Raw genomic sequence first — 14,711 nt, 5'->3', positions numbered from 1 at the left:
TAAAGTTATGCTCTATATGATATATTTTGCATGATAAACATCTTCAATGTCAATCACAAACAACTCAGGATGTGTTAACTTGCTTCTCAGCATATGTCTAAGAAATCAGTCTTCTTGCCAAAAGGAGAAAAAAGTTTCCAAATCAAAATTATAAGTCTCATAGATTGATTTTCATAGTATAAATGAAATGAAATGAAATGAAGGTCCTTGTAATGGGAAGCCATTAGAAATCTCAAAACCAAATATTTCATGATTTTCCCTTTACAGTACTTATCATAATATATATCTCATGTGTCACCCAGGAAACTTCTCAGTTGACCATAATTAATTTATAAGAAAATTTGAAAAATTGAAATTTTATTTGTTTGTGGCAGGAACTGATGAAACATTTTCTAATGATGGAAGCTGAAATTCCCTAACACGATGTTTGTGCATCTTATACTAAGTTTATCTTTCTATTCAGTTTAATTTTTCTCTTATTCTAAAATGTTTGTTTTTTAGTGCACGTCCTAAAAAAAGAAACGTGAGTGCTTCAAAACAGACCTTGAATATGAAATGCTTTCAGTTAACCTTATGGAAACATCATAAAAAGTAGCACTGGACAAAGTAGAAGTTATTTAAGTCAAGCAGAGTATGGGGGGAAGACTGGATGGAGATTAGCCAAAGAGGAGGACACCAGCCAAACCTTACCCTGAATATAATGCAATCTCTTGAATTATTTCAAGCAACAAAGGCAGTTTAAAAATTTTGCATTTCAGGAAGATGACATTAGCAACAACGTGGAAAATAGACATACAGGTGGTCCATAGAACTGTAGCAGAGGAGACCCATTAAGGGTCAAGGCAATTCCCATGATAAAAGAACATAAAGACACAGATCAAAATAATATCCATTGAAATCAAGAAAAAAAACAAATCAAGAAGAGAAAGTTGATATGAATATCTGGTGACCGATTGAATGCTAGAGGCAGTGAAGAGAAGGGAAACTTGGGTAACTGAAATGTCTGGCTTGGACACTGAATGTTCCAAGCTCAACAATATTGAGGTTATTGGGGATGGAACCGTTTTTGGAATGATTTTTTTAAGTTCAATTTCAGCTGTTGGGTGAGTAACAACAAACCTGACTAATAGTAGCTTAAACAAATAAGAGATATTTTCTTCTTATCCAATAAAAAGTCCAGAAGCAGACGTTTGCAGCAGATCAAGAACATCAGCACATATCAAAATGGTTTCAGAAGATCAAGAATGTCAGCACAGATCAAAATGGTTTCAGAAGATCAAGGATGTCAGCACTAAAGTCTCCACAAAGTTTTTGGCCTTTCCTCCAGAATTTAAGATAGTTGTTGTTCTTCCAGCTATCAATTTCCTGTTCCACAAGCAGAGAAGAAACAAGAAAGGAGAAAGGAACAGCCTCTGTACCAGAAAAACATAGGCTTTCTCTGCAATTCCCTGCAAGTTTATACTTACATTTCCCTGACCAGAAATGTGTCAGTGGCCACTCTTGGCTGTAAGAAAAATAGGGGAGACATGTGATTAGTGTTCTCTTTAGGAGAGCAAAGCAAGGAAAAGTAAGATCAGAATGGGTTTTGACTCAACCTATGATATCTGTCATAGGTAAATTGAAATTGAGGTACTTCCGAGACATCCAAGGGAGATGTCCAGGAAGCAGATGACTATGTGTCTGGAAGCCCTGAGAGTGGCCTAGACAGAGATCCAGTTTGGGAGTCATGATCATTCAAGTTGTGGTCATGCCATGAAGATGGATGATATCTCCCAGAATGCAAAGTAAGAGCACTAAGGGCATGATTATAGAAAAGGTCAGACCTTAAGGACTGGGTAACAGAAAGAATCTTCAAAGGAGTTGGTATTTGGTAATAAGTAGTGTTAACAAAAGCAAAAGGTGAGCATTTCCAGAAGTAGAAAAGAATGAGATGAAAAATACAAGTGAAACAAGCAAACTTTCACAGATGGAAGATTTACTTTGCTACAACATAAGAAGAGATATCTAGGTGTGGTTGTCTTATTGTCAGATAGAACAAATTTGAGCAAATTCCTGTCTAATGGGTTCTAATTTTTTATGAATTAGAAGACAAGATCATCTAATGAGACCAACAGAGATGTAGAAATGAGGGAGCTTATGGAGAATGATGAAGGTTTGAAGTAGCCTTTGTGAAGAATGGGGAAATGTTCCAACTAAGATAATAGAACAAAGATTTCCAGGCAGTACTGAGAGACCATCAGGAAATGTGCCTGGCATTTATCTTTACATGTGTGTGATTTTTGCCAGTGTCACTGACTGGTATGTAGAACCTTGGATGGAGATAGATTGGATTGTTCCAGGATTGGAGAGTTGCTGTGCACCATTAGCAAAATAAAAAAAGGAAGATGTGGATTGTTGAGGTATAGAAATGAACATTATAGACACAAATTGAAAGAGAGGAATCATGGGAATGGAAGTTCTGCATGACTGCAGAAGAGGCAGGAATAAGGTAGAAGAAAAGTATATTTTATTTGGAGAAAAGGAATTAGAATTTAAAATTACAGGTAGAGCATCTCCGGCTTGAATAAAATATTCTAGCATTTGAACAAAAATATTGTTGAATGAAATAGAATGAATCCATACAGACCTTTGATAGCAAATTGTGAAATGGAATGAATGACAATGACTAAGGTGTCCATTGGTATGTGGAAGCATAATTAAGATGTTGATAGAAGATTGCCACAAGGGAGGAGCCAGGTGAAATGAGCCACAGCAGAGGGTAACACAATGGAATAATGGTTTGAAAGAGGCAGTTGGAAGACAAGAGGAAGTAAACTTCCTGACTATGCAGGTGGCCTTCCCTGGAGATGGTTACAGAGAAAGAGGGCAAGTTGTCTTTTCTCACAAAGTCACAGGGCAAGTTTTCTTTCCATTCCCCTCACCTGTTCCCCCTGTGCCAGGATGGGTTTCTGGGAAGGTGAGGAGATGGAGGGAACATTGCATGAAGCCTTTGAGATTGTAGAAGGGTTTGCTTACCATGGATGGAGTAGCAGAAGATCAGTGAAATTGGATTAGAGGAGAGATGAATAGCAGGCCTTGCATTTTGGTCCATGCACAAGGGTGCTAAAGATGTGAGATGTGGTGGGATCTGATAGTGTCCAGGTTTCACGTGGCCTTGGGCTTAGTAAGTGTTCGGGCTCAAGAGAACCAGCAGATGCCTTTGATCAGCAGTTCAGCAGAACATTGGGGAAAATACATCATAAGATCTCAAATCTTACTTCAGTTGGGCTAAGAGTGAATTTATCTCCCCAGGAATGTCAGTTCTCAGGGGGAAAGGAACAGCCCTAGTCTGGAAGGGAACACTCTGCCTTTCCAGAGGGAGCTGGCCATGCCAGAATCATCACGTTTTGAGAGATCATTACTAACTTACTGGAAATGGCAGTAGCCCAGGGAAAGGAGAGGAAATGGGTCTCTTTGGAAGGAGCTACGTGCTGGAGGGAGTAATTGCATATTTTAAAATTTAGGTGGGCATTTAAAATTGTTTAGCCAGAGAAAGGAAAAATTCTTTCATCTTAGAGAAATAATTCCATGGGGTCAATAAAAGTAGTTAAGATTTAAAGACACAGATCAGCTCAAATAGTCCAATTCAGTATTGCTTTAAAAATGTAGCAATATCACATTTAAAATGAGAAATATTACTCATTCTTTTGTGGACAAATAATTCTGTAAGGAATGAAATGTGTGTCCAGAAGAATAGATAATGAGAAACTGTGATCAGGCAGGAGGAAAAACCAAGAACATCATAATGAGTCCAGTTAGTCACTCTAGCACCTCATGAAAAGTTAAGTAAATTTTTTAAATTATGTACTAAACATATTTACTTTGCACAGGTATGAACAACAAAATTCCTGTTAAGTATATTGTTGCACTCAGTTGAGAACTATGACAATCTACTCAGGAGTTTAGAGCTTCCTTTTGAATTCTCCAAGAAAATGATTCACTCTAAGTGTGAAGATTTCTGGAGCTAATGCTGTTTTATGCAACTCTGCTAAATACTACATTTTCTGTGTCTATAGATCTGTGGCTCCAAGAGATGACACTTAAGACCAAAAAAGAGCTGTTAGCTGGGCACAGTAGCATGTGCCTGTAGTCCCAGCTACTTAGGAAGCTGAGATGGGAGGACTGCTTGAGCCTGGGAGTTCAAGGCTGCAGTGATCCATGATGCTACCAGTGTACTCCAGCCTGGGTGACAGAGGAAGACTCTGTCTCAAAACAACAACAACAACAGCAACAACAAAAAAAAAACCTGTTTTTTTTTTAAAGTATCTAATATATTCAATATGCCTAAACCTGACCAAATTGCTAATCATCCCAATGAAGAAAGAAATGAGAGACACTAATGAAAATTTTCCTGTTTTTTAATGTTATTACTATGATTAATCACTTTTAAGATCTAAAGAAATACTCAAAAAGACTTATGTGGCGTTTAAATTATAAGTTTCATAGACTCTGTGAGGAAGAGAGAAATTTGGCTGCATCTTATGTTTCTATAGGGGCTTGACCAAGTAGGAGTTTGTTTTTCACAGTAAAAAGTGTAGACATAGCTCCACAGCATCACCTATATCCTAGGCTCATTCTATTTTTTCTCCCTATGGTTGCTTCATAGTCACAAGATGGCTGCTCATTCTCAGGCTCACGTTCATATTCCAACCAGAAAGATGAAACAGAGTGATCAAGAAAAAGTGGCACCAGGAAAGTAAAACTTTTCCAGAACTCGCTAGCTGGTGTTCACTTACATTTCTTTGACTAGAGCTATGTCTCCTGACTCCTTTTAGCTACAAGAGAGACTGGGAAACCAATTTTTTTAATGCTGGGCACATTACTCCAATAAAATACGGGTTTTTCTGCTAAAAAGAAGAAAGGAGAATGGATAAGGTGTAGGTACCTAAGGCAGTCAGCATCAGGACTTGAGCTCACCTAACACAATTCTTTGCCTTCTCCTCTCTCCAGCCTTCACCATTTTGTAATGAGAAATCTAGATCAAGTGACTTAGTGTCACACAGCCAGCTTATGACACAGCTGGAGCTAAAATTCACAAGTGAAACTCCCAGCACAGTGGTGCTCTTTCCTATGTATCTCACCATTGTCTTATTCCATAAAATGTACACAAAGCCTGCCCTGCTGTACTGATACCACCTTTTCTTCTCTTAACTCCCTCAGCTCTGTCAACCAGTCTCTGGACTTGGGTCTGCATTTGGCCATATGCTTTGGCTCATTCAACTTTCAGGGTAACATTGTTTGGCCACAGCTCAGAAGGTGATTAACCTTCACGCTAGTGAGCTGCCCTTGACTCTCCAAAATAGTGAACACTTTAATGGAAAGGCTTAAGATATGTAAACTGCAAACAAAGATTAACTACTAAGGGGAAATTCGATAGGAAGCACAGAATGCCATAGGATATTGTTTGGCCTAAACTGCAGAGAAAAGGGTATGACTCGAAATTTCATTTCCTTCAAAGTCTACTGTCCTCCTCTTACTCTCTGCTTTGGTCTGTCCTTGGAAATACTGGTATTATTATTGTCTTACCTCAAAACGTACTGGTGTCCCTGTTTAGTTAGAAACAACATTGCTGACTGACTATCTGTCACAGAGCAGATACCCAGTGGGAACCTCCATATGAAGGGAGAGACAGCACCATATTTCAGAACAATGCAGATGCAAAAACAACACGAAGTTCTAGGTAGCAGGAGTGGTCACCTGCCCAGGACAAGCCCTCAACACACAAGTAGCAATATATCTTTCTGATTCATAGATACTTGCCAATTACATGTAGAGCTTCAACAGAAGAAACCAGTTAGGACTTTGGTATCTGTGATCTAGACTTTGTTTCTAATGCCCTTTGGATGAGTAGTGGCACATGATCACACACACACACACACACACACACACACACACCCCCCACAGAAATCTCAAAACAAGAATTTTCAATAAAAGTTTAAATCCAAACTTTAAAAAATGTTTCAACATTATTTGCATGGGTATATATAAGCTAAAATATATTTTTATTAATAAATTGAACACAGCATCTCAGTCTGAAGTACTTAACGTTTAGATGACATTATAGCATATAGAACTATAAACAGGTAAATACTTTGTATTTAAAAGTAATGTCCAACATGGTACCTCCTAGACTGAAGGACCAGCCAAGTCTCCAGCTGAGGTGATGAAAGTTGTTTATAATACTTCAAACTAAGATTGAATTTCACAAGTACTAGAAGAATAACATTTTCCCTAAATAAAAAGTAAAGCATCCTAGATAGAGCTAAAGCCTCCTTGACATCCACTGCCAGTCCAGGAACATATTCTACAGGTAACTACCATCATCCAGATTTCCTTTTATTCTCTTAACAGAGACATACCTGTTCCCAAAAAATCAATATTTAGTACATTCTTGATTGAGTGAACACACACATACATATGTGTATTTCAGATAGCATGAATTGTTCTCTAACTTTTGGGTGTTTTCTTATCCATATGTCTTGGAAATATCTCCATGTTAGTTAGTCCATTTAGATTTATCCTTATACATATCCCTTATGTTTTTCTAGAGTAGACCCAGAAGTCTCCAGGGCTGCAGAGCCTCTGCACTTTTTATTTTGGTATAAACTGCCCTCCAAAGCAACTGAACTAACTTGCATTCCCATCAGCAATGTGTAATGGTAATTGCTTCTCATTGCTCTAACATTTGATATAAACATATTTTTGCAAGATGAGTCATGACACTTTTTTCTAGCCTTATAAAAGATCCAGTCTCCACTAAAAATAAATGGTTGGATAGATATCACACACATACACGGGTATACTAACAAATATCACTCATAGATGTTTATTCAGACTAGATCGCCCCACATTATAATAAACTTTGTGGTTTTTATTGCTTTATTATAATAAGCATCTTAATACAAATCATTTTTCTAATTTTAATCAGTATCTTAAACTACATGTTTTGTCATGAATTAAGAAATGAAAATATGTATACTGAATCAAGATTTTAAGTTCACTCACTCCATTCCTCTTGTTCCTTAATATCCTGGACCTTTTTGTATGAGATCTGGGATTCTGAGGTTAGGATAGTTGAGAATATGAGAGAATGTAACCATAAATTGCTGATTAGAACCAGAGTTACACAGCAAAGAAGAGGTCAAATCCACTGTTTCTCTCCATTATTGAGAATTTCTGATATAAAGAGGGACACAATAAAGTCTAACTTTTTATGCATTCAACAAATGTTTACTGTTTGCTATATGATAAGTACTGGTTCCATATGTGAGTGAAATAATTATTTGTTCCCATGGCACATTCAGTATAGTAGAAAAGACCCAGACAAATAATAAACAAACTGACAAACAGTTATCAAATGGTGAAGAGCATGAAGGAAACAAATGGGGTGCTGACATGAACAAAAGTAGGGAGACGTAATTGTGCTAGAGTTTCAGGAAGACCTTGCTGAGACCTAAAATGCAAGATGTCTCCATGCAAAATTAGGGGGAAAGCAATCCCAGTCAACATGATAGGATTTTAGCATGCCCTAAATTGTGATAGAGTGAGAGAACCCAGTGAGAAGAGTGGCAGTGGAACCACATGAAGTAGGATAGAAGGACATAGGACAGGTACAGGGCCAATAGCTTTGCAGAATAAGCTAAGAGAAAATGAGAGTGGTCCAGGCTGCAGGAGCAGCTCAGTGGGTGGGGCAGAGGAAGGAGAAGGAGAGAAGTTTCAGAGAGGCAATACACTATCCTTCTGTTCTACATCTGTCAGACTATTGAAAGCATTGCTTAGTATAGCACATGCCTCTATAATGATATTCAGTGCAGTGAAATGTTACTCACTGTTGTAAATATAAGAATGTGTTTTGAATAAAATACATGCATCTAATTCCACTCTGGTGTATCATGAATTCTTAAGAAAAGTTTGTTAAAAAATGAAATTCATCTGTTAAATTAAATTCTCTCCAAATAGTTCCCATTTTCCTTCTCACATTAACTGTCTTTTGCACTTGCTATATTGTCCTCTATTATAGTTTCTTTTGTTTTTAATGAGTTGACACAGATATATTTTTAAAGTAAAACTTGCATTCATTTTTTAAATTGACAGAACAATGACATGAATATCAATGTCAAAATAAAGGTTAAATTGTTATCTACTTTTAGCACAAACAACTATTGATAAGCCAGCAGGGGAAAGATAAGGAATACTTGCTCCTTTTTATCCATAAAGGTTATTTGCCACAGAAAATCTTATTTTTTAGATTTTAATATTATGGGTCAGGTTAATTAATATGACAACTAATATCTATTATTTTAATGCAGGATTGTGGTTTGCTGATTCATCCAGAGGAAACCTGTGGGTTACAGCCTATTTCTTCTGACTACATTGAAGCCATTTTACAGTCTGAACTAAAAAGATGTCCATCTGGGGACATGAAAGGTGACTATCACATTGGACATCACTTCTCTAAAAAAAGAATAATTTGGTATAGATAAGTATATGCTTATTTAAACTATCTTTCTATAAAAAAATCAAGGACATTACTTTTTATTGACTATGAACTATAAAACATAATTAATGTAAGTACATTATTTTAATATTTGAAATACTTTGATTAATCAATTATTTTCTTCTCCCCTTTTTGCCCAGTTAATCCATATTCATCTGCAGATCTGTTACCCATGTTACTTCTGCCAGAGAGCCTTTCTTGAGCCTCTGATTTATTTATTATATAGTTTATAGCACTCAGTAATTTTCTTCCATAGCAGTTACCACAATTATTTAAATGACTAAGTATTGAATTAATTGTTTAATGTCAGTTTTCCCAGGATGTCAGTTTCATGAGGGCAGAGAGCCTGACTTGTTTGCGTTATACTAATTCATTTGGCACCGTAATTTGTACATAGTAGTTAGAAAATAAATATCTAGTGTGAACCAAAGAACTGCAAAGTATGCAAGTTCAGTTTTAAATTATTCCTTTTCACTAAAAAAAAAAAAAGTTAGGGGGCCCGATCACTAGTTTCCCTCATATATCAGTCATTTATAGAGGCAAGAAAATTGTGACATCAAATTTAATTACTGCGTTAAATCCTGCCTAAGCACTGAGCAGACCTGGAATGAGATACTTCTTTGGTGCCACTCTCAACATTCCCTATTTCTCTACTTCCCCAACAATCTTCTTTTAGTGGAGATGGTGGGGTCAAGCCAAAGTTGGGATTAAAATTGCCTTCAAAGCTATTAGAGGAACAGAGAGCATCTTCTCCAAATTTCCTGGTTACTGCTCTGTCCTCCTGACCCCAATTCTCCCTTCATCTAAAAAGTCTGAGAAAACACTCAGGAGCTTTTCTACCCTTGCCGTGAACTTCACACCACAGCTTGAATGGGAAATGAGTTTCCCAAATGGGCAGGACAAATTGCAATTTGGCATGCACAGTTAACAAACGTGGGTATGTCCTCATTCTTGAACATGTGTTCCAAATAATAAATTACAATCAGGGAATGGAGAGGGATTTACCCATTATGGTGTGTCAGGTGGTGTGATTTGTGATTCTCTGCTAAATGAGATATATACTCTTCCATACAAAGGAGACACTGATGTGTCCAGTTAAATATTTTTTATCAGATGACAATTTATGAGAATTCATAAAACAATTCTATTCCTCCTACTTCAACTGCACCAAGGCAAAAGTTCTTCAACAAAAAGTTCAAGGTACATTACTGGGATTCTTTAAGAAGTGGCAGCTTGTTCTGTTCGCTCACTAAATGTACGCTAACTTATGTTGGGCTTTGTGCCTGGACATTGTGGGTGAGGCTGCCATAGAACAGTGGGCTTCTGGTACTTAAGGAGCTAGACCTCCTTAAAGAAGGCCCCAAATTGACTCACAAATCAAGGGCATGCTCCTTAGCCTGACAATTTGAAGCCTCCCTAATCTGGCCCATTTCTATATTTCCAGCCTTCTCCCAGCCTCTGCCTCTCTATGTTGACAGTGATCCTTTAGAACTTCAGGTTTTGTCCACACTGTTCCCTTTACCCACAAGTCCTCTTCCCATCTTTGCCCAACTTCTGATGCTGGAAGTCCTCTCCAGGAAGCCTTTTTTCACCACCAGATTCCCAGCTTAGCTTCTTCCCAGTATATCCGGGGCACATGTCTGCAACAGCACTTTACCACATTATGTTAAGTATTTACATGGTTCTCACTTAGTCTCCAAAACGAAATGATGTTCCCCAGGAAGAAAAGGAAGTGGCACGGGGCTCTTCATAGGGTGAAGCCGATAAAGATTAAAATATATATGCATTTATATTTTACCTGATATTTTTCTTTTTATGTTTTATAATTGATAAAATATATAAATATAGAATATATAGAGAATATATATATATTGCAGTGTACTCATTAATGCATCAAGGGTGCATGAGCAATATGCTTTTACTGATGGCTTACCTAGATCACAGGCTTCTCTAGAGAAGAGATTGTCCCTTATCCATCTTCCAATGTCTAATATATGATTTTAAAATGATTGCTGAACTAAAACCAAGATCCAACCTCCCTCCCATCCACAGAAGACTATGAGCAGCCAGGGCACAATCACGACAACCAACTGTTCCATCCTCAAGCTCCAAAAGGCCCAAAGACTCAAAAACTTAACAAGTGAGGCCGGGATAGCAGTCTGCAAGAATGTATTATTTGCTGCTAGAGATGATTTCCTTCCTTAGCAGCAGGATTCCCTCCTACTGAAAGAAGTTGTTATAGTGGACCAAATTGGGAGAAAGTTTATTTAGGAGCTCTGGATTTAGTTTTAATGGCCAAAAATAGACTAATTTGAAAATCTTATTTTAAAAGCACATTACAGTTATTTGGCAAAACCAGATCTCTTTTTTTCGCTTTGCCTATGTATTGATCTCAAGATATCATTTTCAATAACATCAGCCATTAAACTTTTGAATGACTGTATTTTTTTAATTCTTAAATTGATTTCTATTTTTTAGGAAATAATTTAACTGTAAGATACAACCTATAATTAAATCTGTTGCTTAAGCAAAAAAAAATAATTATTCTAATTAGGAAAAATAAAAATTTCTACAGTGGTCATTGAATGAGAATTAACTTTAAGGAAAATATTTCAGATTGCATTTTATGATATGTAAACAATTAAAAATATTATCCTACCTTATTTTAGCAAGAAATTATGACAACTTATACTTTAATACTAATATTGAAAATATAGATGGATTTTTTCTTCTTAAGTAAAAATGCTTTGTATTAGAACATTACAGAGTCAGAAATTAGTGCCAACATTTACATGATTTCCTGTCTCACCTCAACACTAAACCAGAGTTGACCTTTTTTCCTCCGTTGTATCATTCAATCTGACTCACTGAAATGGCTGAAATCTAACTTGCATTAAATATAGAGCTATAATTATAAATCAAATGACTTCTCCCAAAAGACAATTTCATTCCTCAGAATGTTGTTTCCTAAAACGTATGTCACACTTTACTTCAGAAATCACAGCTTTGATTCATTCAGTGTTCAAATATATAACATAGAATTTATGGTACTTTTTTGGACAATTTTAGCAAAGAGCTGGTATTATTTAAAATGTCAAGAGCACCAGTTTTGCAGATGTTATACAGATGCCTATTGCAAGCAGTATTTAACTCACAATAAATAAAAGGAATTGTTAACCAATGCAAAAATGCAGAGTGATGGCTGTATAAATATAGAGTAGTATGAACCACTGGGGCCAAGTTTTCAGAGATCCAATCAGGCTTCCTTTTTATGTGCATGCGATTTCATGCCCACAAACTAATTGCACCCATATTTGAATCTTTGTGCACGCAATTAGCCACTTGTTTCTTCATCCTTGGCAGCAAGTGGCCAAAGTGGGCCTCAGTTTGTGCAAAATTAGCTGTCAGCAAGGTTGAGGGGTGGAGTGTCTGGAGTAGGGGTGGGATGCATATGCTCTGAGATTCTGAGATCTGATGAAAACTTAGCCCTTCAAAAGATTATTAAATAGAATCTCATTAGCAGAGACACATTTATGCCCTCAACATATCATTATCCTATTAGAAAGAAAATTAACAATCTTTGCTTAAACATAGTCTCTGTCAACACAGGAACTCACTAAATAAATTCAGCCTTTTAAAATAAATTCATTATAACAATCAGTTTGTGAGTTTTCCTATAAGTGCTACCAATGAGGCAGTGGGGCTGTATTTCATTTTCTGCTGATTATTTTGTGGTGACCTAGCCTAATATGATAAAAGGATAGGCAAATTGAAGACTCAGAGACCTCAGTTCTGGCTCTGTCATTAACAGCATGACCCCACTTCTGTTATTTAACTCTTCAGGCCTCAGAGTGCCTCTTCTGTTAAAAAAAAAAAAAAAAAGTGAGGGGGCAGGGAGAGAGAAAGGACACACCCTAAGTAAGGCCTCTTCTAACTCCATCCAACGTGATGCTACGAAGCCACTCAATGTGAACCTCTGTGAAGGAAAGACTATCATTTATCTAAGGAGATTTGCTTGAGAAATTCATCAACAAAGATTAAAATTTAGGCTGTGTCTACATCAAAGATGTGGAGGATGTTGGTTATTAATGACAAACCATGCTTGCCAGAACAGAATTAGAAAGCAAGATATATTCTGAATGAAAAAGAAATTATAAAAGAGAATTGGATGGAAAAATAAGCACTTTTGAGGAGGATAATCTTTATTTTGCTGTTCAAAAACCAGCATCTCTCCAAAATTTTCTGTGTTGTTTCTTTTAGCAGTACTGCCATTCTGTATAACCAGAAACTTCAGAAACATCTTTCACATAGCAGACCCTCTTTTTCTCCAATATATGCAGCCAGTTCTTCATTCTCATTCCCGTCAGGCCCATCTCTTCACTGTACCTAAAGTGTCACTCCTTCCACGTCTTCAAATCTTATCTGTCCCTAAACACCTGTTCACATTTTATTTGCTTCATGGACACTTCTGGAACACTCTGACTTCCATGACTCTTTCTCTATTTTGAACAACTGTGGCTCTCTGAGAATAGAGGTGGGAAAATATATAAAATATATATGTTGACTATTAGGGAATCAGGCACTAGGGCAGGTGTTATACATATTTTCCTTATAGAGAAGTAAATTTAATCATGAAAAGATTAAGTAATTTGTCCAATTTAAATAGTGGGTTTTAGCCTTGGCAGCATATTGGAATCACCAAAGAAGCATTAAAATATACTGATGCCTGAGCTCCATCCCCACTGATTGTGATTCAGTCTGGGGTACAATGTGGGCATGGGAATTTTTAAAAGCTTTCCACGTGACTCTCATATGTAGTCAATGTTGAGGTTCGCAGGGCCAGTTGGAGATAGAGCCCAGGTGTGTGTGGTCTCCAAAGCCCCAACTCTTTGACAACCACACAGACATTTTTACTCCATTATGTGTTGCTTGTTACGATGCTATAGTTATTATATTATGTATAAATTATAACCTTCTAACCTGATTATAAATTTTTGAGGTGTAGCATTATAGTTAAGAGCATGGACTCTGGAGCTGACTGCCCTGCTCAAATCCTAGTTCTACCACCTACTAACTAGAGGATCTCAGACAAGTTCCTGAGCCCTGGTTAAGGAGATGATAACAGGGTTGTTGATGTTTAAATATGTTGATAAATTAAAGTTTTTAGAATATTCCTAGCATTTGGGAGGTTCTGAAAAATGTTAACTGTTTTTTAAAACTTATTATGATATTTTAACACCAGTAATGCCTCACACTTCAACAGAGTATATACTTACTGTATTAAATCCTTCTAGAGAGTCATATGTATACAGAGACATAAAGGTTAATTTATCATTCCTGAAATTGCTTAGAAAGTACCTAGTAGATAGACATTTAATAAAGCAGTTTTCTGGAATTCTCATTACATGTAAAAATCAAAGAGAAGAAAAAAATTGTGGTAAGAAGAACAAATGAGTCTGCATTCCTTTTGAAGTTTTGTATTTCTCTTCCAGTTGACATTGTACCCCGCAAAGTTATTGTATATTTTCTTTCCGTTCCTGGAATTCATAATTTTCTCATCTCCTTTCCCTCTGATTTTCTTTTATCTCTTCCAGTTTCTCTCTCTTAATATACCTACACTTCTTTCTCCTTCTGTGCTCAATCAGTAAGAGCCATAAACTATATCCTCTTTCATATTTTATTATTTATAACTATTTCCACACACACAAACACATTCACAATTCTAACATCCCTGAAGTCATGAATATAAAATGCACTATATTCATCTCCCAAAAACAGAAATCCTTTCCACTAAACTTCATATAACACCAGATACCATTATTAGCAGTACCACTAATCAAAGCCAGAATGGACAAAGTTTTTAAATTTTTTTCTTTCTAACTCAAGAACTGAGTGATTTTTAGCCCCTCATTTTTGAAGGGTAAATATATACTAGTAACATAAGCAAGATATTTAGGGTAAGGAGAGTGATTATCAGAGACATCAGTGTATACGCTCTCCAACAAGGAGAGAAATAACCACTCCATATTTGTTGATATGATGTGCTATGTTCACACTTAATTCCTGAAAAGATGAACAAGGAAAAAAATTATATTTTTCTACCACATTATTAATGTATCCACTCACACTAAAAGCTGAAGTGTTTTGCATGAATGTTATTCTATCAATAAAACAG

General features: G+C 36.5%; 1 protein-coding gene across 6 annotated transcripts in view; it reads left to right on the top strand.

Moving 5' to 3' along the window:
• The window catches only part of CPED1 (cadherin like and PC-esterase domain containing 1), a 311,112-nt gene that overhangs the window by 241,680 nt on the left and 54,721 nt on the right, over positions 1 to 14,711 (top strand). For all 6 annotated transcript variants that reach the window (XM_050785084.1, XM_050785080.1, XM_050785078.1 and 3 more), the window contains one exon: positions 8,349 to 8,466. In XM_050785084.1, the coding sequence (XP_050641041.1) occupies positions 8,349 to 8,466 (118 nt within the window). The remainder of the gene's footprint in view (positions 1 to 8,348; positions 8,467 to 14,711) is intronic.

The sequence above is a fragment of the Macaca thibetana genome, chromosome 3 (assembly GCF_024542745.1).
Source record: "Macaca thibetana thibetana isolate TM-01 chromosome 3, ASM2454274v1, whole genome shotgun sequence".
Lineage (NCBI taxonomy): Eukaryota > Metazoa > Chordata > Mammalia > Primates > Cercopithecidae > Macaca > Macaca thibetana.
Note: the sequence above shows the minus strand (reverse complement) of the source record. Positions and strands in the feature narration are given on the sequence as shown.